This window comes from Pygocentrus nattereri, chromosome 3, assembly GCF_015220715.1.
Source record: "Pygocentrus nattereri isolate fPygNat1 chromosome 3, fPygNat1.pri, whole genome shotgun sequence".
Lineage (NCBI taxonomy): Eukaryota > Metazoa > Chordata > Actinopteri > Characiformes > Serrasalmidae > Pygocentrus > Pygocentrus nattereri.
In genome coordinates this window covers 38,743,806-38,770,536 of record NC_051213.1, presented here as the reverse complement: position 1 = coordinate 38,770,536, position 26,731 = coordinate 38,743,806, and the positions used below count along the sequence as shown (strand labels likewise).

The window sequence follows — 26,731 nt, the reverse complement described above, 5'->3', positions numbered from 1 at the left end:
GACTGGCCGGTAAACAGAGAGCTTTGCCTTTTGGCTCAGCTCCCTCTTCACCACTACAGTCTGGTACAGTGACCGCATTACTGCTGCCACCTGTCCCAGCCAGCGGCCGATCTCACGATCACTCTTCCCATCACTCGTGAGCAAGACCTTGACCATAAACTCCTTCACCTTGGGCAGGTCCTTTCCCCTTAGCTGCAGTGGGCATGTCATCCTTTTCCAGGCTAAGACCATGGACTCAGACTTGGAGGTGCTAACCCACATACCAACCGCTTCACACTCAGCTGCAAACCAGTCCAAGGGTACTGTTCCTGAGGTCCATGAAATACTGCTGAGGCGTGTTAGCCATGACAGCCCCGCAATATCCAGAGCCTTAAGCATCTCTGGACAATTCTCATCCACCATCGGTGCCTCAGTGACCTCCACCAGGGCAATGGAACTTGGCACACCAGAAGCCTCTGGCCCTGACTCCCGTGAGGGAGGCACATCTCCCAGGTTAAGGAGTTCCTCAAAGTGCTCCTTCCACTGACCGACAATATGCTCATTTGAAGTCAGTTTCTGCACCCTTGCCAAATACAGCTTGGGTGCTGCCACCCCAACCGCTCCTGAGTCACCGGACAGTTGTCCAGAACTTCTTTGAGGCCAAAAAAAGGCTTTTTCCGTGGCCTCCCCAAACTCCTCCCATGCCCTAAATTTTGCTTCTGCCACCGTTGCGGCTACCACCTTTTTTGCCTGTCGGTACCTATCTGCTGAGTCGGGAGTCCTTTGGGCCAACTAGTCCCTAAAGGCTTCTTTCTTCATCTTGACAGCCTCCCTCACCACCAGCATCCACAAGCTTTTGGCCACAGCTATGCCTGGCAGCTTCCACAATGGAGGTTTTGAACAGGATCCATTCAGACTCCATGTCCCCTACCTCTTCCAGGACATGAGAAAAGCTCTTTTTTTAACTCTCTTTATCTTATTTAGAACAGGTTTCTCATCATATTATGCAGTTATATTAAGTGATGGGTTGTGAGCTAAAAAGTTCAATAGCAATAAAATAACAGCTTACAGGATTTTTCTAAATCTTATTGTCCATTACAGTGGGTCTTGATTTATATTGTTCATGCTAGTTTTTAGTGCTGCTGCTAAAATTTTACTTTGCAATGGCAGGGTATTCAGACAAACATGTATAACAAACAGCATGTAGTAATATGAAAAGAAAATATTCTTGAGGTGCTTTGGTTAATTAACAGTGGAAATATCTCAAATTAAAAGCTTCGCTTGTGATGATGCGGTTGAAGATGTAGAGAGATCTAGACTCTCGGGACTCTTAAAGATGGTTTTTCAGGGTTTATAGCAATCTGAACATAAATATACGGTGGTATACAGTATCTCATATATCAACAGTATACAGTTACAGATAGGCCTACAAAATAAGTGAAACACAAGCTTCTGTTCAAAATGCAGTACTTCAGCATAAGTTTAGTGTTTTTAAAGTTAAAATTGTTATTTTCAAATATGAATGCTTCATCAGTGATCAGTTGGCGGAGGGTGGTTCTCCTCTGTTAACTTTTTTTGTTGTTGTTTTTTGTATTTTTGCCCAATTTTTCTCCTCAATTTAAAAGTTTCCAATTCCACCTACTAGTTAGGACTCCCCCAATCACACGATACTATCAATGCTAGGAGGGTGAAGGCTAGCACTGGCTTCCCCCCAGACCTGTGGAACCAACCAACACTTCTTTTTGAACTGCCGCTCATGCAAGATCAGAGGACAGCCGATCATGCTTGGAGGAAAGCGCCAGCCGCCAGATCTGTTACATCACCTAAGAGACGCCTGCACTGATTAGCATCGCATTCAATCATGGGGGGAGAAGGGCAGGCCATACTACCCACCCAGAGAGAGTGAGGCCAATTGTGCTCTCTAGGACTCCTGGCTATGGATGGCTGTAGCATCACCAGGGATTGAACTTGCGACCTCCTGGTGATGAGGCCAATGCTTAGACAGTTGCACTGCTTGGGAGCCTGGTTAACGGCTAAAGATGAATTTTTTTTTTTTTTTTTTTTTTTAAACTGACAGGTAATCACATTAAAAACATGGACATCGTGTCTAGTACTGTTAGTTTATGGTCCAAGCTTATGTTTAACAAATGAAATAAATAAATAAAACTATTTGGGGTTTTTTTTAGCATTACTTCACAGTTGTTAAGACTGACCGTCCACTGCAATGGACTTTTTTTTTTTAACTAAGCCTTGTTTTTGAGTGTATTCCAGCCTAGAAAACAATATTAATTTCTGTTTTCATCACTGGGACATAGTTGGAACATAATTCAGGTCTGGAAGGGTTAAAACAAATGTTTCAGCTCTTCTTGTCCATTTTCCTTTGAGGTGATATTACTAAAGGACAAAATATATTACATAGGCTTTAGTAGGGAGGGCAAAAAAAGGGGATGTGCACAGAAAATCAAACATGCAAACACAGTTCATCTTTTATTGGCCATGACAAGTTGGCAAGTACTATGGATAAAACTCCCCTTTTCTGTTTCTGCTTCCTTTTATCATCTGCTGGGCTTTCTCTCAGAGTCATCTGCAAGAAATGATATCTTAGCATGTGAAATCATCTTAAATCAAGTTGATGTGTCTAATCTTTCCCATTTTGAGATGGTATTAGATTTGATTATTATAAGATTATTTAATTTACGCCCGTGCAGTTTTTACTTTTTAAATCTTTTTGTGCAGTAAAAATATTTTTTTTTTACTTCAAGATTATTTCCTAAAACTAGCATATCTTATATGAAATTAAACTTAGAAATAAGATACATTGAATCAAGTAAATAAATCAAATAAATCAAATAAATACATTAAGAATACATTAAGAGTTAAGATGATTTCATATGTCAAGATCATTTTTGCAGTGTGGTAAAGATTTCTTCTTTTCTTCATGGCAGAGATGACTGTGAGCTAATTATTAGATAACTAATAAGTTAATAACTGTGGGAAGGCTGGTGCAATATAGCATATTTAGCAAAAATGTGTTTAGCCTACAAATTAAAGGAGTGTTTAATGTATTTTGACAGACTCAATGATGACCTCTCATTTCACTTCTCATCTGAAGTGTGTTTTCATTTCTCACGATTTCAGGGATACATACAGTCCTTGCTCCTGAAATCAAATGTTTAATGGACTGATTATTAACCAAGGCAATTTTGCTTTGATACAGGAGGCCGGTTTAAAAAGGAAATTGTGGTGGATGGACAGAGTTATCTCCTGCTGATCAGAGATGAGGGAGGACCCCCTGAGCTTCAGGTATGGCTATAATATGTGGATCAGTTCAGTCTTCTTTAAACTACTGTAGTGTCATAGTCATCTTAGACTGATTCAGAGTATCATTTAAATGTTGGTATGATTAGATTGTAGCTTCACACTGTATGCATTAAATGTAAAGCACATATGCCAGACACCAGTCATGGAAGGCCACAGCACTGCAGATTTCAGCCTGAGTTAACTCATAAGCTATTTAGCAAAGACTTAATGAGCTGTATTCAGTGCATCAGAAGAGGGAAATTGCTAATCTTTGCAGAGCTGTGGACCAGAAGGAACTCAGTTTGACATACCTGGTCTAAACACATTAAAATTGTAGATTAATTTGGGTTTTTTTTTTTTTTGTTTTTTTGTTTTTTTTCCCTTCTTTGCAAATAATAATGCAAATCTGATCAGGTTAAAGTAACAAACAAAAAACAAGTTTGCTTTGTAAATTCAAATGAACCTTAGAGAGAGAACCTTATATATAATTACTAAAAGAAAATCTGTCATTTATGCATGAGATATGAATCTGAGAATAAAAAGTAGTAAACTTTTTTTAAGACAGCCATTTGCAAGGCCTTAGTAGAGTGTTTATTAGGAAGAATGCCATTAAAGCCTTCTAATGCAGCGCAACGCTAATTGCTCTCCCTGCTAAATGCTCTCGGTGAAAGCGAGGGTGTCTGAAAGCTGCGAAAAGTGCATCGAATTCGAATTACTGCTGGGAGAATCTCAAGCGTATCTCCCAGTCCTCATTTGTTGTTGGCAGTGATGGCAGCAAACAGAATAGCCCTACCAAGCCATAATAGATGTCTCTTAGACACTCACTATAGCTGTCCTATGGGGCCAGTGGTCGGTGTGGCCGCATGTTTCACAGCCTTCTACATCCTGTCATAATTATGGGCTGATGGGGCTCCAGGCGGCTCCCAGCGTCATATACTCGCTTTCTGTGCAGCAGTAAGGGACACGCTGATGGAAACGTTTCTAGCAGTGTTGCTCCCTGTAGACCAGTTGGGGTGATTTACCTTCTGCTTACTGCTAGCCATGCTTCCATTATTGTAGCATTATAGTAACAAATGGTAAGATTAACATGGAATTCATTCAAAAAGATGACACTATAGGCCTAGAAGCAGCCAAATGGAGGTCCTCTACGCCCACAGGATTTCATAGCAGGTCAAGTATGGCGTGCATGATAAAACCTAAAGCAGGTCAAGTATGGTACACCTATGCTTGTGAGGCTTGATGCTCTTGACAAACTCTGAGTGGCAAAGTTCAGAATTGATGTTTAGCCACAGCCTCAGATTATTTCTGAACTTTATGAGCTGTCAGATGCCCTCAAGCAACACAGCTAACCTTAGTCCAGAATAGTTTTGAATGTAGGGGTTATCGATGTTCATAATGCGTCTGCACAAAGTAATTTTACATGGCTTATGTAATTCTAGCACAGGATATCTATAATGTTTATGACCACAATAAGAAATCGATAAAAATTAGAGTTGGGATTGGTTACTTTGTTTTTGCCCTGAAAGAAGTAGCATTATTGAGTCAGGGGGAAAAAAACAAGTGTGTATGCTGCTGCGCATCATCCTGTAAAGCCTGAAAGAGTCATTTAAAAGTCAGAACGGTTGGATTTTTTTGAGCCATAGCATGCATCTTTACACATGATCACACATGCACAGACTCAAAATAGGCTCGATGTTTAGCTCTCTAATGTAAAATCAACATTGTACTGATGAAGATACGATGACAATAGTAGATCATTCACTTACTTCAAACATCACATCCTGTCTCGCTGTCTTAAGTGAATTCACTCTCATAAGCATTGTAATTGGTTTCAAAAATTGCAGTTTTTTTTCTGCCTTTTTACATATTTACATACATGATGTTCAACGTTGTACACGTGATACAGGACAATGCTTATCGGCTTGAGTCGAGCCACAGAGAATACAAGCAAATGCTTCGAGTGTCTTCATACTTAGGAAAAATCATGAACCCTCCTTTTCCACAGGATATAATTACATCTTTATTAATATGGCAGTTCACATAGGATTAATAATCCAAGGTTACTTTTACAGCTAGTCTTACCATATGTAAAAGCTATCCATAGGAGTCTATAAGAATTGCCCCACATCCTAATGTAAAGCTAAACCCATGTGAATAATACTTAAGTATTGTGTAAATTTACAATAATTCCAATCAATTAAGATTCTTTAGGAGACTTTTCAGTGCATCATGAAATCTCAGATTTCACTACGGTTGGATTAGATTGTTTCAGTAAAATCTAAATTCATTCAGTGATCCTGGTTGAAATACCTGTAGATTCAGTAACACATCATTAGAATTTCTGTGATTTTTCCCTATTTAGATTTCCATTGCTTATATAAAAATTTATCTCATATAATGAAGTCTTGGGGCATTATTGACACTTTTAAAGAGGTAACGCTTACAGCTTCAGATCAATTCTGAAATGAGTTGTAAGTACTGGACTTTTAGTACTTAGTACTAGTGTCTGTAAGTACTTTCCTCCTAACACGTACAGAAGAAATAAAGAAAGAGACAACCCACCTTACACAACCTCAAGAAAGTGAGTGTGACTTGAATGGAGATACCCAAGGCTATAGAACTGCTGGTGCCTGAATTGGGTGAAAAAACTAAAACACATAATTAATTGTGAAAATGTGATGACTCACTTTGTTGCATTTTTGCTCAGTTTGCCGCCTGGGTGGATGCAGTGGTGTTCGTCTTCAGCTTGGAGGATGAGATCAGTTTCCAGACAGTCTATAACTACTTTTTGAGGCTGTCCAGCTACAGGAACACAGCAGAGGTGCCCATGGTTTTGGTAGGAACGCAGGGTGAGTCACAGTATCACCAGTTTTGCTTCTTTCATTAAACCACCTCTGGCTCTCATTACAGCTCAACAAACACTGCTCTATAAACACCTTCTTTTATTACTTTTATACAATTACCACCTGCCTTTTCTCTTTCTCTGCTACCCATTTCTCTGCTATCCAACCAAAGTCTCTCAACACTGGCAATTACATGTTACACTATATATAGACGTCAAGTCAGACGTTTCTTATTTCACTATTTAAAAACCTCTGCGTTTTACACGTGCAGTACTTTGCAAAAGTAAGGAACCACCCTTTATTTAAGTTACAGTCAAAACAGGCATTAAGTGAAAATTACTTGTTTTTTAACAACTAAATATAATACCCTTTTTCAGTATTTACTGTGTCCATTCATTGCCTTTATTACACCTTCCATTTTGTTCAGCAGACTTGCTTTCATAATTTTCACAGAAATCTGCAGTGAAATATTTTCACACCTTCGAAGTTCAGTCTTTGTTGCATTTTCTGCTTCTCATGATCCAATTAATCCCAAACCTGTTCAGTGATGTTGAGGTCTTTTTCTCCTTTTTTCGATAACTGCTTCTTGACAGCTGCACATGCTTTCAGACCAATAGCACCGAGTTGTGTTCTCACAGGTGAAGGACGGACAGAAACACCTGTAGATTTTTTTTGTGAAGATGTGAAGCAAAAGTGAAGAGCTTAATTTTCTCCTGTCTCAAATATCAGACGTCCAAATGATAGAACATTACCTAGATCTGTGACAGCTCGCTTCTAATTATCTGTTCAGCAAGTTCCTATTTGATAAAACCCACATCATGATTTCTTAGATGCACTCCTGAATTTGTAATGAAAAAACGGGATTTCTTTGAACACTGTCTAAGTTTGATTCAGTTTGACATCAAGTTTGACTGCATCACCAGTCAGCCAGGGTTTGATGCAGTGGCCCCAAATCCTTACATTCTGCAAGCTGTTCACAGCAATTCCCACTCAAATTCACGTTCCTCTTCACAGCTCAAACTCTCAGGTGTGCGAACTCACTGAACAGAAATCAATGGCAAGCAACACTGGAACTACGGAAACCTGGAAAAAAGTTCTAGTTTTGCTTGCTGTTGATGTCTGTTCAGTGAGTGCATGCATGAGAGTTTGAGCTGTGAAGGTGAAATCGCAGCCTTGTGAGGTGGTCCTGGGGGTATTTAGCTCAGCCTGTGAGTGTAGTTTTCTCCTTGCTCTAGGCTCCTATACTTTCATATTTATGAGTGCTGCACGAGTAGGGCATCATCAGGGGGGCAGTAACATTGTTTGACTCATTTGCATATTTTATTATTACAGAGCAGTGCATTTCAGCTGTTAATTAAAACAAGTACTAGTGATTATCTGATGATGACTGTTTGTTCTGCCAAGGCTTGCATGTTTGTTAGGAATCTTGTTTTTTTTTTTTTTTTCCTCTTTTAATCATTTTAACTTAAGTTTTGGCAAATTCCTGGTTTTATGTATTTTCCTTTGACTTTACATTTCACAATGCAAGCAGATCTAATTTTCTTAAAAATATCTAATTGTCTTAAAAATATCTGAAAATTAGTGACTTATTGGCTGTTTTGACTCTAAATGAAATAAATGAAGTGATCTCTGTATACTCATGCTTCAACTTTTTTCAGTATTATACTTGCGCATCAGTTTCTCTGTCTGGCATTTTAACACCTTTACAGTGATACAGAGTGACTCATGAGTGTTCATGCTTCATATTTCTCTTTCTCATTGCCTCAACCAACACCTGACAATGTTCAAGAAATTGGGTACTTGCCCCAATGTTTTATTGAAGTACACTCCAGGTTTGAGTACATTTGTAGGATATTACTACAGTCCACAGTGTTCTCATATACAAAACATCAACATCAGGTTGTGTTGAAGACATTTTTCTCTAAATCTTGGATTCTTCATCCAGACTTTATTGAAATCTTTTATGATCAAAGATATTTAAAGAGTAGACAATTATAGAAAAGCTGATTTCAAGCAAATGTGTTCAAGCTGCACATATTGAGAACAGCATTTACTGTAGGGTTCCTCACATGCTGTTGTCTTTCCACTCCCAAGATGCCATCAGTGCCACCAACCCACGAGTAATTGATGATGCTCGCGCCCGCAAGTTGTCCAATGACCTGAAGCGCTCCACCTATTACGAGACCTGCTCCACCTATGGCCTCAATGTGGAGAGAGTCTTCCAGGATGGTGAGATGGCAAATATTGTTTCCAAAGTTTATAGCAAATGTGTGTTTTCTTAGACTGCATGGTGGGCTTTTTGCATACTGCTTTGAGCATTTAGTTAGGGCTTGAAGGATGAGGGCTTTGAGTATCTGTACCCTATCACTGGTTGCCTTGGAATACATAGAATTTGGGCTGAATAGACTGATTTTAACCTCTAAACAGTGGTACAGTTTCTGTTGCCTAATTGCCTACATTTAACCATCTATAGAAAGCTCCAACACACTCATACCAGCACCACATACACTACCACACTCCACATACACTACTTTTTCAAATGTCAAAGTTAGTTGAAATGTACATCCCTAATAACAAGTTAAACATCTTACTGCAGATGATAAGACGCCATGTTAAACCAAACAGGAACTTGAGTGCTTCAGTATCTGAGCTGAGGAACTGTGCACATGTTATGCTCATGGGAGGCAGCAGTGTCAAAGTGATCTTGGACAGACAGAGAACCTTGACGAAAAGCCACTAAAGCCGCTTTACGCCACTCCGTTTTCTTTCTCCACCACTCACATGCTCTGGCCATGCTAGTGACTTCAAAAGAGAAAGAGCTGTGGGAAATATAGCCAGTGCCTTCTCAATAGGTTACAGTATGACTGACGTCAGATATCATTGTGCAAGTTTGTGCTGAGTGGAAAACACTGGCCCTCTGCTATTCAGGCCTAGACTGGAGTCTATATAGAGTACAGAGTTAATGGACTAATACATTAGATAGACCTTAAAATGGCCACTGTGTGGAAGGGCAAGGTAGGGATTTCTACTAAAGTCTACAGTGAGGTAGGTTAGTGACAGTATGAGCATCAGGTAATAACTGATGTACTCTGTTATAGGCTCCAAGTAGTTGTCCTATGGACTCAATGGAGTGGGTAAACAGGATTTAAACAATTTCTTCAGTATTGGGTGGGGTGGTACAAACCCATAATCTGAGAGCTTGGCCATGGACCTGTACAGACTTGGTCTCAAGTGCTACTGCATCAGAGCACCTTAACTGAACCTGAGGATGCACTGGGACCCTAACTGCAATCTTCAATTTAGGATCCTCTAGAATCTTTCAAATGGCAGTTAGGAGAGTTAGGAGCAGCTTTCAGCAAACGCATAAGCTAAATGACATATTCCTTGATAATACACTTCTCTACTAATCAAGACCTAGGCACCTGCTAGGTGCTGTTTTAGGATCAGTTTCACCGCTCATGTACATGGTAATTTGGTTTAATGGCCAGGAAGGAGCTGATCCTAGATAAGCACTCTCACTCTAGAGCGCTCAATGCCCATGAGCCCAGCTTTTGTATTAGCTGGGTAGAAACCAGCTGAAGTTTTTATTGCTCCTTATCACCACAGTGCTTTTTCACTCCAAGCTGTCCAATCTCTTCATGATGGCTTTCTCTCTGCCCACTGGTTATTGCAGAGACTGTGATGCCCAGCATTTTCGTTGGCGCTTAATTGCTTCCTCAGGCTGTGTTTGAAATAATTAAAAGATGTGTTTTGTTGTCTATTCGACACTCTAGAGCATTCAGACAGCAACCTCCACTTGCTCACAAAGTTCTCTCACTTTTATTTCTTCCTCACTGTTTCCCCTTCCCTCCCGTTCCCTTCCAATCCACAGTACTTGCTGTCGGCCCCCCCACCTCGCTCCCCCCACCTCCTTCTCTTTCTCAGTTTTTCACTGTATTATTCTTTTTTGGAACCTCTAAAAGCTGCTGACACATATACAGTTCTTTCTCTTCTCTCATGTGTCCACACTTATTTATCCTCCTCCTCATCCACCTATGTGTGTCTGTCCCTTTCTGTGTCTCTTCCTCTTTTCCCTCTTATTTTTCTCTCCTCTCGCCCCAAAACTTATGTAGTTCGGGTGTAATCCAGAGGGAAGCGACAGGGCACTCTGTCTACATGATAAATGAGCTTTCATCGAACAACACGTTTTAATGAGGGTAGCACCACAGGAGCTCCCGGCTTTAAGGTTGCATTTACATAACTGCGCAGAGCAGAGCGCCACCCGCCATCTCCCTAGAGGAAGCCACGGATTCACTGAGCTCCCCGTTTGGCTTTTTTCCTCAACAGTTCTAATAGCTGATGATGGTTAATTACAGCAAACGCTGCACATTATGTCGAAGGATTAGCTTCTTCTGGACTGGTGCTTGATACAGCCTTGTTTTTTACATGCTGCATTGTACAGTACACTGTTTGGTTAAGGGGTGTAATGTTATTATCTGTGAGGTTAGTACACCCCCTGGTGGGTGGTTTTCTCTTACACCCTGTACCCATCTAGGGCCTGTTTTTACCTCCCATGTTATAATGAAAGCTTGACAACAGCTCCCTCAAATGACTTAAGTAATTCAACACTGTAAAATCCTATAGCATAAATTGATCATTAAGGAATTTAATAGTAGAGGATGGTTCAAACGCAGTCCCCAAGACATTCCTCCCTTGAGCTCATAATGAACATGCGTTAATAAATTAAAAACCACATTAATAACCAATTCAGTTCAGTCCTACAGCCAAAGTCAACCTGAAGCAGCTTTCCAGAAACACTGAAAGAGACCAATTCTCAAAAGGATAAGTCATCCTCCTCAGATGAGTATGGTTAGTCTAGATTAGTGGGACTCGGATCATATGGATGAAAGGTCAGTGAGACAAGCCAGTGACCAATGGCAGGAGTGCAGTTTCAATAAACTGGTTAGAAGTTCAGGTAAACACTCAAGAACATTGTAATTGCAAAACATGATGGATGTTCAAGAAAGATATGATTGATAGGCTATGATGTCTTGATGTCTCAGTCTCCCTGGATATAGAGTGTTCTTGAGGGAACAGACACCAGCCAGTGAGAGTGTGTGCCCTCTAATTTCACGTTTGCTTGCGTGTGTCTGCAGTCGCTCAGAAGGTGGTGGCGCTGAGGAAGAAGCAGCAGCTGGCCATTGGGCCTTGCAAATCCCTGCCCAACTCACCAAGCCACTCATCTGTCCCTGCTGCAGCCATTCCAGCTGTACATATCAATCAGGTGAGTGTCTAACCTCACTTGCCCCCTAATCCCAAGTGGAGGCATTCCTGAACACTGTAAACATTGTTTCTCATCTTGAAATGTTTTAAGAATATTACAAGATTATTTTAAAAAATCTAGACAACATGTTACTTTATATAAGTAATTTTTATGATGTGAAATCTAATTTTATTGGAATTTTAAGAAAAAAGCCTTAGTGAGAGAATTTCACTGAAACAAGTAAATGTCATAAAATAAGTTAAATAATCTTATAATAATTTTACAACAATCTCAAAATGAGAAGTATTAGATATATCAACTAGATATATCTTTTTAAGATATGCTTTTTTTCCAGTGAAGCAGCTCTGTACTGTGTGGAAAGATCTGTTGTGACTGAGGTCTACAGTGTGCTGTGGAAGCTTCCCTGTTTTATTTCCTCTATGTCAGGAGAGTTTAACTGTGGTCCAGTACATTTAGGTAATTTCTCTGCTCAAGCACACCCTCTAAACCTGGTAATTAACAGGTGAGTTGAATCAGGTGTGTCTGACCAGGAAAATAGTAATAATAGTAATTCTCAGTGTCCCAGGATGGTGAAATACACCTGCTCTGTGATTACTGTAGTTGTCAAAATTCAATTACAGACATTTTAAGAATTTCTGTCTTTCTTTCTTCATTCAGGCAGAAAATAAGTAAAACAGTTGTATAGGAAATGCTTCCAATAGCACAAGACACATTATCTTCACAAACCAAAAAACAAATATACCTGATTTTTCATATTATACAATAGTGTAAAATTTGCAGGCTGCAAGCTACATGCAGTTTAACTTCTGTGCAACTTAACAATTTCACAAAGCACTTTGACACTAATTGACATTTGTATCTGGCTATTAAAAGTGACCTGTGATGTACCATTTGGCATACATTTGCATCACTTGTGTCAAGAGAAAGAAAACTATTCACCTTGGTACTTAGATGTCAATCGGCAACATCAGACTGACAAGGCTAAACAAATCGTTGCTGTCAGTGTCTCCATTTTTCATTTTTTGACATTATTTGAAATAGGCAGTTGCCCTTTATGTTGTGTCAAAATTTCATGGTGACCAGACCACAGAAAAGGTTCGTAATTACTTAGGGGAAAAATATTTCTCAATTTACTTCTATTAAAAGTTAAGAATGTCTTTCCTCGTCCTGTAAAGTTACCTTTTGTAGATGCAATGTTTTTGTTCTGACAGCAGTGAAATGCTGCCACAAGCTGCTGTTCAAACAGCTGATATGTCAACATTAGCAACAGTGTTAGCTGGCTAGTTAACAAGTTAATTAAGCTAACTGGTTTCCAGCAAATAAGCAGCATTATTCCATTATATCCTGTGTTTTATTTTCTTTTGTATATAAGATGTTTGACATGATCATATAGAAGAGTCTGCAAAAGTTAAGGATAAAGAGAAATTTGGAGTCAGTAGACCACCCAAACTGTTGCCAATAGATAAACAGCATTTAAAGTCAACAGCTATGTGAGAGAGAAGAAAAGCAAGCTCCAGTTTTGCTTCAGATTTGAAAAAAATCCACTCTTCTTTCTATCCAGACCTCCACAATTCACCATGGGTCTGAAAGGATTTGTTGCTGTACTGAATACTGAAAATACTGAAAATTTTGTAACATCTTATTGTTGTTATCTTGTGTATAATTTCCTGTTAAATATATCACGTCAATCTCCGAAAAAAAATCTCGAAATTGGCAACTTTACAGGAGAAAGCAAAATGTTTTTAACCTGTGAGTTAATATAATGAGATTTTATTTCAGCCAATTTAGAGCATTTCTTTTGTTCCTTTTATCATGAAATTCTCCCACAATATAATGGGCTGTGCTCACATGTAGAAATAAATTCTGGTGCTGATAAATGAGCAAGTAAATGAATTAAATTAAAGGTGGTCCCTGACTGTTTCACAGTCCTCTTGTAAAGCCAACCTGTAGCAGTTTTTTGTATGTTAAATTTGAGTCATTTAATACAGTCTAGTGTTTTTTGCTACATCAATTAAAATTCTTACAGTCTGCTGGGTAACTGGTCATCCAACCCTCAATTACCATTGCTTCCTGATCTTATGTACAAATGTGTTTCTCTCTCTCTCTCTCTCTCATCTTGTCTGCCACTCTCTCATTGCATCTGTCTTTCTCTGTCTGTTTCTTTCTTTTTGTTTCTCTTTCTGCTGTCTTTATTTCTTGGTCTTTCACTCTTATGTTGGCCCCTCCCTTGCTCTCTTACTTTTTCTCTGTTCCTGCTATCTCTCTATTTCTTTGTCTCTTTCTTTCTTTCTCTCTGTCTTTTTCTCATCTCCTGCCTTTTCCAGGCTGCTAATGGAGGGGGTGCGTTCAGTGACTATTCCTCCTCCGTGCCCTCCACTCCCAGCATAAGTCAGCGGGAGATGCGCATCGAGACCATTGCTGCCTCCAACACGCCTACACCCATCCGCAAGCAGTCCAAGCGCCGCTCCAACATCTTCACAGTAAGTATGCGGCAGCTGATGCAGAGCACCACGCATTCGCACTACTGAGAGAGAGAGAGAGAGAGAGAGAGAGAGAGAGAGAGAGACAGAGAGAGAGAGACAGAGAGAGAGAGAAAGAGAGAGAGAGAGAGAGAGAGAGAGAGAGAGAGGGCTTCTCCTAACTGCAGGCCTCCGGACAGATCTGTGCCTTTAAGGCGATCCTTTTTAAACAAATCAGTAATGGCAGAATAGCTGTTTCTAGATCTGCAGTTAGAGGACACTGCTCCTAGCCCTCTTCTCCATCCAGGCAGCGCTATATCAGCTTCCGAACACCTGAGGGAGCAGCTGAGCTCAGTCTTACCAAAGCCCTCTATATCTGCCCGCAGAAGCACATAAAAGCAAGCTTTCCACAGTGAAACATTATAATGAATAAGTAAAGGCTAGAGCTGATTATTTCAAATGAGGGAAAGGGCAAATGTTTTAATTATCACATCATAAATGCTTTTATTTTCTTCCTTATTTTCCTTTCCCTGGAGCTCATGTTTTTTTTCTAATGTAAATTTCTAAGCTTTACATCAAGGGAAGAGTTCCTAGCTTTTTAATCTCTTTGAAATGTGCATGTTGCTCCCCCCAGTTCCTCTTTTTTAAGAGAGCATCTGTTCATCTTTCACTTTTGCCCTCCCTTCTGTCACTGCGTCAACTCGACAAACCCCAAGCCCCTCCCCCCTTCTCTTCTCACTTTAACAGACGTTCGCCTAGCGAGGCTTTCCACTGGAGCAAGAGCTACACACACGTTACTAGCACCACCACCACTCCCCTCCACCCCTCATCCTCCAGCCTAACCAAACAAGACCACCCTGGTCCATTCAGCCCACAGCTGCAAGTCTGTTAATCAGGCCCAGCCCGTTTTTGGTTGTCAGGTTAAGCCCCGCCCATTCCCCCACCCCCCACCTTCCCCCTCCAATCAGAAGGCCCCTGGAGGATGATTGGCAGCAGTGGCGGCTGTTGTGCTAGCTCCCCTTGTCCTGTTTCTCCCTCCCTCCCTGATAGGTAGTGTCAAACCCCCTCCACGCGGGCCACGAGCCGCTGCCGGTGCGCGTGACGGAGCAGAAGCATGCTACTTACCCCGTCTGGGTGCCGGAGTGGCAGAGTGAGCGAGAGTTCCAACTAATGACCTTCTGAGGACCAGCCAGCCGGACAGGGGAGGGAGGGAGGGGAAGGACGAGGTGTCTGAGGGGAAAGGAGGCTCCTTAACGATCTCCAACCTCAAATAGAAAGCGATTCCACCTGATCAAGGCAACTGGAGAAGATGTAACTTACACATGCAAGAAAACCACCTGAGAGCCGGTCCACCTACCAGCTGTCTCCACCGTCCACTACCATCCTTGTTGTGACCGGTGACTGGGCATGACGGGGAGATTTCCACACACCCCATAAGTTTTGGCTGTGGGCTTTAATGGGGAAAACCAACCATTCCTTCATACCTACCTATTCATTCATTACTTTGCACAGCTTTTTTTCTTTTGTTTCATTTATTTATATATTTATTTAAAAGGTCTTATGTTCGCTGTTCTTTCACAGCTGCACTTAAAGAGTGGCCTTACAGTGTCTTAGAATACTTTTTTATTAATAATTAAAGAATGAATAAGCAAAACAGCTTGTATATTATCATTTATCAAAGTGATTATAAATTAATCTTGTTTTTCATCATTGGAACTATTTGGGCAGAGCAAAATAGTCCGAAAGGACACAAAAATTTAATAATGCATCAATCAAATTGCATCAGTTCCAAAACATTTGGCATTTGCGTGTTTTTGTGACAAAACATTGGGATGAAGTTAAAACTAGATGGACACATACCTGGATCCAATTATTGTGAGGTTTTAGCATATTTCAAATTGTGATATAAAGGCCTAGTCCCCCATCTGTATGGGTGCCGACTAGAAGCAAATTAAGTTTGCAGCCATTTTTAAAAAGAGACTCACTTTCTAGGTCAATTTTAGATGCTTCTGCCCACGCTACTATTAGCAAGCATAAAAGGGCAATACATTGATTTAGAAAACAGATGCATTTCTGTTACTCCTCCATTATAGGCCTGGCCATTTGGCAGCATTAATTCCATTGGTCACTTGTGTGTGCATGTGTGGTGTTTGTTTTGCCACTAGATGTCAGCAGAGGACAGGAAACCAATAGTCACGCAGTGCTTCCATGGTACTTGAAGGAACCACACCAATACGTTCCTCATTGGTACAACGTGCTGTCAGCTAACTTCATGTCTTTTTGTCTCGTGAGCTGTAATCTGTGTGTCAAAGTACGAGAAGAAGGAAGGGGTTCTCACACATTTTTTAGTTTCTTTCGCCATTCATCTGCTTTCATCTTACTCCTCAAGACAGTACCTGCCTATCATCCTCTCATCTGACTCATCCATGATGCTCCCGTCCCTGCCCCCACCCTTCATTTGTGATCTTTAGTATCCCCTCCGGTCCTTAAGAAAAGAAAGCTCAATCTCTGTCCCATGACCAAAGTGTTCAACTGTTTCTGTCGATATTTGCAGATTTGTTCATCTGTTTCCAACCTTTCTTCAACAAAAAGGGCTCTCCAGCTGCTTCTGAATTAGACGAGCCCTTTGGCGGCGTGACGGCAGTGGAGGCCCCTAGAGTTCGGGGCACCTCCCTCTGTGAGCCTCCAAGAGGAGCTATAAGTGTGGGGGCTCTCAAAGTCCAACACATTCACATACACATACATGCATACAAGCCACACCAAGCATACTGCTTTACCCGTAGTGCCCATAAACCCCTTCCCCCCACAACTTCCCCAAGCACTGTGGGTAATGCAGTACGGCTTTCTTGGACATGTCCCATGCCAGCACTGTCAAAGGTCTTGCTTAAGGACACTGTTGAAGAAATAAAGGAAAACAAACAAACAAAACCTAACTAACTCAAATTCCATTGAACTGATTTGGTTTCATTGGACTGTTTGAGGTTTCCCCTTATACTCAACCACATTGGACTACAGCCATCAGCATCCCCTTTTCTTTCCCTTCTCGTGCAAAATGCTTCGGCCTCCCTCGCTCCCCCGCCCCCTTGGACACTTTTTACTCACCTGTGAGGACTGAACTCTGACGTGACATCGCACTGCCTTTTTTTGCCACAAGCGAGGACCCTAAAGACGTGCCAAGACACTCTGTGTTTGTTATGTTTCCTTTCCTTTTCTTTTCTGCTCTCTCTTTTCTCTATCCCTTTTCTTTGTCTCTGTTTTGAGCTGTTTCATTTTCTTTGTGTATAAAAAAGGACACGAACCTGGATTCAAAAAAAAAAAAAAACACTTAGATGACTGAAAGTAGCTAGACAAATGTTTCATATTTTCCTCAAGTGCCATGAACGAAGCCCTCTTGCGAGCGCAGGACAGATAATGCCTCGGTTAACAAGGCCACGGCTTTGTGAGACACAGCGTGTGCGAAAGTGACGCTCTCAAGCAGCATAACAACAGAGCTCGACATGATGTTGTGCATCTGCAAGGGTCGCATAGCTCGCTCGGTCAGGTCAAATGATATGCCAACTTTGATAAACGCGTTCTTGTTCACGTCGTTACGTGCTCCTTATAGAGCTGCTGAGTTTTGTTGATCCAGGTTTTGATCTGGCCTCTCTCAGCCTTCGTTCATTCGCTCTTGAGGAGAAGTATGAATTTTTTTATGAAGGCCTTCATAAATATAGAGAAGTGTGGGAGGGGGAATGAAAAAACACTGCTTGGAAATCATGAATTGCACGGACTTGTATGAATGTAGTGTCTATTTGTTCCACAGTACGATTGTTTTTTATTTTATTTTATTTTATTTTTTTTGTTTTTCTTTTGATTTAAATTTTGTTGATTTATTACTCGTTTGCTCACAAAGCTGTGGAAGGACAAACTGTTACAGAGTCATATTTATGACCATGGAAATAATGGACACATATAGACTGCCATATATCTTGTAATGAACTTTTATTTACAATGGTATTCAATAGAAAGTATATTCTATAGGTATATGAGATCTCTAAAAACAGCGCCTCTGTTGTCCTTTGTTCCTTCGTCGGAACTGCAATGTGTGGCTCGGCCTGCTGATTCTTTCCAAGTGAACCTGTGACTTGATTTGTATGGTGTCTGTATATATATATATATATATATATATATAAAAATATATATATAAAAAGAGAAATAAAATGTTGAAAAATAAATTCACAGGAGTGTGTCTGTTTGAAGTCATACCTGCTGTTCATTTCTTATCCATATGCCAATGAGAACGTCCCTCATCTTGTTTTGAGTGCGGTCATAAGCTGTTTTGTCTGGCGTGCGTGTGCAGGCTCATTATGTGTCATATGTGCATTTGTTTTATTTTTAATTTTTGGTTTATTTTCATTTATTTGTTTTTTACTTTTCATATTTGGGGGAAGTTTATTGCTGAGATAAATAATGAATTAACCTGCTTATTTAACAGTCTGTTTTTCCTTTTAGCAATGATCCATCTTGATACTGACATCAATGATGAAATGTTTATTATGCTCTGTGAGTTTTCAGTGATCCTTTTTGAGTGTCTAACCCTAACTCTAATACTCCTCTTCTATAGTGTTTGTTTGGTAGCAGGACGTGGATGCTGTTGGCTGGGAGAGGACATGAATTAAACAGTGATTTTTCCTTTGCATTAACTTGTCTTTTTCCTTCTATTTTGTATATGAAAACATCTCTGGTTTGTCAATGCTTTGAATGCAGTTTTGACTAATGGCACTGTGGTTGGTAAAGCCTCATGCTTGAGGTCATCGAAAGGGGGTTTTCTGGATTGAGTCATGACTCCTTGTGTTTGTATACTAGTCTGATATGTGTGTGTTTGTGTCCTGGTCTGTCGTTGTTTAGCTTGTGTATATACTGCACGCTCAGTGTACTGCTGTCTGTCGCGCTGTTCGGCTTGTGCTTTCCCTTCTGGGCCTCTCGAGAACCTTTTTTTTGTTATTATTTTTGCCTATTTCTTTTAATCCCTTACCCCTCACCCCACGACACCACACACACCAGCACATGAAACATATATAACACCTTCTACACACCTTCACATTCCATTCACCGATCCCCCCCAATCCCCACTGGCCTGTGCGTGTGCATGTTTTGTTCCATTGACCAATTCATTGTCTTGTTTCTTTACAGTCGCGGAAAGCCAGTGAGCAGGCAAAGAGCACTGACTGTAAAACAGACAGCATAGGCAGTGGAAGGGCCATTCCCATCAAGCAGGTAAGTTGCTTCACCCAACGTCTTTCTTACTGTACATGGTAAGTATGCTGCTTTAACACGAGGAGGCGAACGCCTGTAGGAAAGTGTGGGCACGTTGTGATTGTTGTGCTTTAAATGTAGGTCCATTCTTGGCCACTAGATGGCAGTACAGCACAGTTTAAAGCCTCCATAAGGAAACGCCACAGTTGCCACAGGACTTACCTCAGAGTTTACCAACAGAATATAGTAAATATCTCCTGTACACCTGCCAGGTGCACGAGCTCCTGATTAGGGCTTTAGAATTGCACTTTAGTGGAATGATATCTCTAGAATCCAGCAATTGCGTTAACTACAGGCATATAAAACTAAAGTACTTTGAGTAGGAGTGATTCTGAAAAATCACTCCTGCACTCCTGCAGGCAAGTGTTACAAATGTTGCAAACGTTCACATTACTCTGAACCTGGCTCATATATTTTAATGCATTGATATACAGTACTGTGCGAAAGTCAGATACCACCCTTTCTTTTATTTCCTGTCAAATTGGCTATTAAGTTGTTCATTTGTCAACAGTAACAGAAAATCACACAGAAGCCTCAACAGCTAAATATGTCCATTTTTCAGTATTTACTGTGTCCGGCCTTCGCTTTTAATACAAGCTCCTATTCTGTTTGAGGAACTTGCTTTCACTTCTGCGAACAAATATGGAGGGACACATTTCCACACCTTCAAACTTTAGTCTTAGAAGTTGATTGCGTTTTCTGCTTCTCAGGATACATGAAATCACAAACACATTCATTGTTGTTGAGGTCTGGACTCTGGGGTGACCAAGCTATTGTTTTGAGAACACCAGCAGCTTCTTTGTTTGATTTGCAAATTTTCTTTAGCAAGTTTCTTTTTCTTAGGAGTGGCAGCTCCTTGACAGCTATACATCTTTTCAGACCCATAGCAGTGAGTTGTCTTCTCACAGTGGAAGGATGGACAGAAACACCTGTGGATTTTTTCAGATCTGAAGGAAGAATGGAGCTTGATGTTTTCAAGCCTCTCAAAGACAAAATCTTTACTTGCTGTTATAATCTTATTTAACTTTTCTTGTCGTTAATAGATTCTTATCTGATCTCTTCTGAAATATCTTCTGAAAAAAGAATATCTTGTAATTATTGGCAGTTTGCCTGGAAATCACGTAAATTAATGACTTTTGCAAAGTAGCATATTACAGTAGTTTTGCTTCACGTAGAGGTGCACTGGACACGAATTCAAATTCTGTTGCAGCCATAAATTCTTAAGTTTAAAATCTGCCTTTTTAAATAGCATGAATCAAATAAAGTGCTACATGGAAAGAGGCATCTGACTGAGAGGCTACTGAGTTATGTTAATTGTGCCAAGATGAGTTTTAGGATGGATTCAGCAGCAGCATTTAAATACAGTGTGACCGCACCTACCTTACTCACATTCTCATAAAATTGCTGCTCAGAGTATCCAAAGTAAAAATAATAACTTGACCATTTGCTGGTCAGATTTCAGTTTTTTTGTTCCTATGTATTTCCTGGAATATCTATGTTACATACATGCACAGTTAGCAACACTGACAGCACCGGTGGAAAAAGGCAGGGGAGAACAGTTAAGCATAGCTCAAATGCAGTTTAAGTTAAATTCCCTTTTTGAGTTTTCCTCATTTTCAGCTTTTGAATAGTCTTCATTGTCCACAACAATATGCATTATATTTCAACCATGCTCACAGTGCTACATGCCTGGATCACCTTCCTGATATAACAGGATTATAGCAGTAGGGTAACAGGTAACAGAGAGGTCAAAACTCTTCACTGCCACCATACCTCAAACCCCCCCGCGCCCCTTCCTGCCACTGTATATCAATTACACTCAGTCTTTCAAGATAATCCCTCTTAAGAAGTGTCACTGTAAGCTGTTTGACCGCATTGAGCAGCCAAAGAAAGAAAGATGAGAGAGATGAAGAGAGAAAGAGAGAAGGTGGTCATGGTGGGACACTTTTGAATGGTACTGATTGCTGGGCCAGTCAAATGCACAATCGGGAAGATCAAAGTGCCAATGGGAGTATAATTGCCTCCCACTGGGCAAATTACACACTGTGGGCTCCCTCAGCCCACCCCACTCACCCACCCATCTGTAAAAATGGTAAATAAGGCCAACAAAGCTCAGAGGCAGCGCGGAAAGGCTGTCAACACTGAGCCATTGTGCTTATCACCAGTAAGACCCTACCTCTCCGCCCCTCTCCTCCCCTCTCCTTCCCTCTCCTTCTCTCTCTTCTCCTCCCCACCCCTCCCGGCCCCCAGGTCAGTGCAGCTAGCCACTGGCGCTGACAGGACGTAGACACTTTTTATTTGGGCCGTAAGAGCAAGTCAAACTGTCCGTCTCACACATCCTCCTACGCCTTCTCTCTCTCTCTCTCTCTCTCTCTCTCTCTCTCTCTCTCTCTCTCTCTCTCTCTCTCTCTGTCTGTCTGTCTGTCTGTCTGTCTGTCTGTCTCTCTGTCTGTCTCTCTGTCTGTCTGTCTGTCTGTCTGTCTGTCTCTCTCTCTCTCTCTCTCTCTCTCTCTCTCTCTCTCTCTCTCTCTCTCTCTCTCTCTCTCTCTCTCTGAACCTTGACAGCAAAGGACATGATTTTATTAATGTCTCTGCATTTGTGGCGTTGAGTCTTTATTACATATAGAGAGAGCAGCTTGTTTTCTGGAGGTGAATGACATCGAGTGATATTTTCACGTAACAGCTAAGGCGCAGCCCATCGATACTGCTGAGGGCCTCCGATCCCAGCCACTAAAATAGATTAACACATGTTCTAATTGCACAATTATTGATGCGACAGACACTGTGCGATCTTTGTTTTCCACTTTTGGCATTGATCTGTTCTCAGCACTGTGGGCTGTGATTTTGCTGGTGTGTGGTCATCCCTTTGTGACCGTTCAATACAGACATGCAACACTGGTAATATTTCTACAAAACATGCAGGAAGATATCACTCAAGGACTCTTTTGTACTTCAGAAGCCGATAGAACCTTACAAATCACGTTTATGAATATTATTCATAAATCTGCTTTCAAATTAAAACATAACTTTCTAAAGGTGAATGCCATGCTAAAGCCATTTGGTGGAATGTCTCAATTAAGCATTTTTTAATGTATATACAATTATGTGCAAAACAATTTGCGCGCACTTGGTCAAATTGCATGTTTTGTTGATAACCACTACAGGGAACACATATTTTAATGCACAATTACTGTTTAGTTGCTGAATATATAAGTACAACAGTAGTTTTCTATTTAAAATTATAGTTTATATTTTTTCCAATATATTAGTTGTTATGCAATAAGATTTTAAGATATATTGTGTATTTAGATTTGTTCTCTGTAGAGGATGCGTTAATTTGACTTAATCAACAAAACATATAATTTGTTCAAACTTTCTCTAGTGCCTCAACAGTGCCGGTGTCAATATCCAGGACTTTTTATGCATATCTGCCAAAGCCAATGTACATAAACATTTATAAAATGTTGAATTTTAGACTAGATCAAGCTGGATTAGCTTCATAAAAAAATGATAAATATTTTTCACAGAAAATATATGATCTATGAGTTTGAAACATATTTTAAAGCAGTCATCTGCCAATAATGATATGATTGATTGTTTTTATTGTGCATACCATTATAATAGTATTAACTATTGACTTTTATTGCAGAGGTTATATATGCATTCTATAAAAATGTAAAACTATACCTCAGTGTTTTGTGTAGATTACAGTATGTATAATAAAGTGGCCATTGTCAATTCTAAACAAACCAAAGAACAAAAATAAAAACAAATTTATCTTCATAAAACACATTAAATTGCATTTACAGAATGAAAAGTGCTATAAATCAAGTTTACTTAAAGTTGTAAACGTAAATCATTTAAAAAACCTCTGCAGAACACAAACTTGAAAATGTGTGACAAAAGAATCTGTAGTTATTACCAGTTATAAAAACATGTCTGGGGTTCAGTATGAAGAAGCTGTGCCTTATTTAACTAGTATTTAACACTTAAATCACTTTAACACTAAAAAACACTTTAACATTAAATCACGCTGTTTTAGTGTAGAATAAGAAGAGAGGAGACATCAGTGTAAGTGTTATATGAGGATTAAAGATGATTGTCAGATAAACAGCCTAATGCCCAGTTGACCCAGGGTCAACTCCTAATGAGCTGCTCCAAAAAAATCAGCCCCCTTTTGGGAATGGGAATGGCCTGTTAAAACAGCCAGGCCCCCTCTCCACACAAACACAGACTCCAACTCTTTTCTTGAAGTGTTAAGTAGCACAAGAAATCCCCCCTAATCCCTGATTAAGCCCCCCAGCCCTTTCCCTCGTGTTTGGACCCCCTCTGGTTCAGGGCCTTGCATTGTTTGTCCTAGATTGGCCTTAGGAGATAAGGGAACAATCAGCGCTGTTGGCCAGAGCGGGAGGAGAAGGCTGAAGGACATGCGGCCGGGCTTTGAAGAGATTCAGATCACACAGGCTAATCCCGACCTGGCAGAGGTCTGCTGGAGTTCATCGGCCACTGCATACAGAGGGGCCTTCCACACAAATTGGATTTAGCCTCCCCTCTCGTTGCAGCCAAGCTATTGATATGTGCATGGAATGCAGGAGCTGGAAGAAAGGAGTGTGTATAATGTCCCAACCTAAATACATACACACTTAATTATTTAGCTGTATATGTATGTGCATAATAACTGAATTTGAAATGAAGTGTATTTAGAGTTCTCCCTCTTTTCACTTCAGAAAGCAATAGTTTACAGTTTACACAGACTACAGTGGAAGTACAATAATGTTACTTAATATGCAAATAACCAGTTATATTACAGATATCTTCTGAGTTCTTATATATAATGTTGTCATGAAAGTCACAACAAATGTTTGGACACAACATAGCCTTATAACACCCTGCATGTACGTCTGAGCCATTAATAGCTTTTTAAAAATGCATTTTAGACCAAAACCTTTTATGATAATGTAACCTTTTAGAATGATTGTAAAGCAGTCTGTAATGTATCAGGAGGCATATTCATAACCAGGTTATGTAATTACTTTCTGTAGTTTAGCTTTTAGAGGCATACGCTTCAAATTTCTGATTCCTTTAACCACTACTTTGAACAATTTTGAATAGACAAATTTCTCAAGAATTGAACTTCAGACCACTCTGAATCTTAACGATTTAGTTAAGAGAAATTAGAGGAATCCCCCTGTCAGAAATGCCAGTGTACACACTGGCCCTCCAGATGTACTCAGCAAGAATTTGGAAGCTGTTTTCCCATGAAACTCTTCTTGTCATCATCTGTTTGTGTTTTTTACAGGGCATTCTCCTCAAGAGAAGCGGGAAATCGCTGAACAAGGAGTGGAAAAAGAAGTATGTCACGCTGTGTGATAATGGCCTTCTCACCTACCATCCTAGTTTACATGTGAGTGACATCACAAATGTACTCCTCCCTAAATGATACGATACAATGTTCAACATAAAATACAATAATGCTCCATGGTCACAAGATCACAATATTTTGAGTAAGGATTGTCCTGGCTGGACTGGCGGGGATCCTTTTATACCAAGAGATAAATGAGATTTTAGGTATGGTTAGGTAAGGTAAGGTATGTAGGCCTGTGCCAATTAGAGATATCCAATTTGACTAATTTTCATCTTTGGATATCCATAAGGGCTAATGAACAGATTATAAGTTACCTGCAGGAAACCGTGAAAAATGACTTTAGGGCAATAGGATTAGCATATTAGGTGCTAGCAGTGGTGTAGCAAGTATTTTAAAGCATGTTTTGTTTTTCAATTTTTTTTTTCAAAAAAAGACTTCAGTAGGGTTTCTGTGTTGGATCAGTAACAAAGGCTACATCTACAGATGAGCTTGCAAGCTAAAAGAGCTAACCGTTACATTGCTGGATGTGCACACGTGTCTGTTTTCTCATAATATTGTCTGTATGTGGCTAACATTAGACAGGGATAGAGTAGCTAGCCCAGTTAGCGATAAAGCCATGCCAAAGGCTCTCTGCCTTATATTTCAAGTCCTTAACAATGCATCCTAGGCAACACGAGCACATTATGGTAATTGTTTCAAATTGAATTGAGTTATTTGTCTGTTTGTTTGTTTTTCTGCAATAAATAGTAATTAATACCTGAATGGCTAATTAGTACCCACTTGCCTAGTGCCAGTGATGGAATGTTCTTATTTGGATAACTATGTGGGAAATGGCCGTGATAAACCATTAAACCTGGTACAGAGGGTGTAATGAGTTACAAATTACCTGAAGAAAAAATATTGTTGCTATTATTATTATTGTTATTATTATTATTATTATTATTATTATTATTGTAAATCCCCAGCTCCTGCTTCCAGGAACATCATGGATGATTTGTCCAAAAACATTAGCAGATGTATTAACAAAGATACCACTACTACTATAAATAATCACATTAAGTATAGTAAAAAAAAAAAAAAGCCATCTAATGTCATGGTTTCTGTAGCTGCTTAGCAGTGCTTGACTATGTGAGGACATGTGTGATGTGACTTTTTTCTGAGACCAAAGCCATTTTGTTCAATGTGTGAAGCCTGATGGTATAGTATGAGGATGTTCCAAAATGTGCACCATAACATAGACCACTTTTTTGTAGGCATAATATCATATCTGCCTGCAACACTTAGCCAGTTCAACTAGTGCAGCTCAGCAGCCATGTTTCTACAATTTCATCTGTTCATGGTACAATAAATATAACATTAATGTAAAGGTTAAATAATGTTTAAGTATGGGAATCTTAGTGACCCTCAACCCAAAAACCAGTGCCATCCATGGAGGTGTGATGGCTCTGATAACGGTCACATGGCGGATTAAAAATTTACGTTTGATACCAGTGGACACCGTTACTATATGTGTGTCTCAGAATAGCAGAGCATGATGCTTTGGCAGTAAATGACAGCATTGCCATAGAAGAGGGAGAGGTCGTGCTTTTGTACCACAGTGACAGCAAGTTGATGTTATAGCGTTAAAAGGTTATTTATTTACAGTTTTGGAACACCCTGATGCTGAGCCCTAAGACTTGTTGAGACTGTAGGATGAGGGCTAGAGGGGCTATTCTCCTGTTGCCCTTAAGGCGCTCGCCACAGGCACACTGCACACTGATCTGCTTGGAGCATTCATCTCTGTCAGGACCCCCACATGTTCTTCATATCTCTTAAACTGTCTTAGAGGGCAACTTCCCCCCGTCATTATCTCTCGTTCTGCTTCTTTCTTTTTTTCTCACTGTCTCTCAACATAACCATTTCCTTTTCTCCACTTGTCTATTCCATTGTTTCTCTCCTCATTTAGTCTTTGTAGTCTTAACAGTCTGAAGTTTATTGATTATTTAATAGTTTTTTCCTAAATCTACCTTTTGATTAAGTAAGGATATCAGAGCATGTTGGATTTGAAATGCATTGCTCTTTAACAGGGTTTCTGCAGGTCCTTAAAACTCTAAAAAGTTTTGAAATTGATTTGGGGGAAAAATCTGCTGGTAAAAAAGTGTGTCTAAATGTCTTGTTTTGTTCATTTTAGAGGTATTAAATTCTCCACAGCCTTCAGCAGTGAGGAGAGTTTTAGAAGGTAGCAGAG

The 26,731-nt window shown here is 40.1% G+C and overlaps 1 protein-coding gene across 1 annotated transcript in view; it reads left to right on the top strand.

The window, feature by feature from the left end:
- agap3 (ArfGAP with GTPase domain, ankyrin repeat and PH domain 3) overlaps positions 1–26,731 on the top strand; it is a 188,182-nt gene that overhangs the window by 103,921 nt on the left and 57,530 nt on the right. The window contains exons 4-10 of the mRNA XM_017723284.2: positions 3,197–3,282; positions 5,987–6,128; positions 8,217–8,351; positions 11,258–11,385; positions 13,710–13,865; positions 19,017–19,100; positions 24,439–24,543. Coding sequence (XP_017578773.1) covers positions 3,197–3,282; positions 5,987–6,128; positions 8,217–8,351; positions 11,258–11,385; positions 13,710–13,865; positions 19,017–19,100; positions 24,439–24,543 — 836 coding nt within the window. The remainder of the gene's footprint in view (positions 1–3,196; positions 3,283–5,986; positions 6,129–8,216; positions 8,352–11,257; positions 11,386–13,709; positions 13,866–19,016; positions 19,101–24,438; positions 24,544–26,731) is intronic.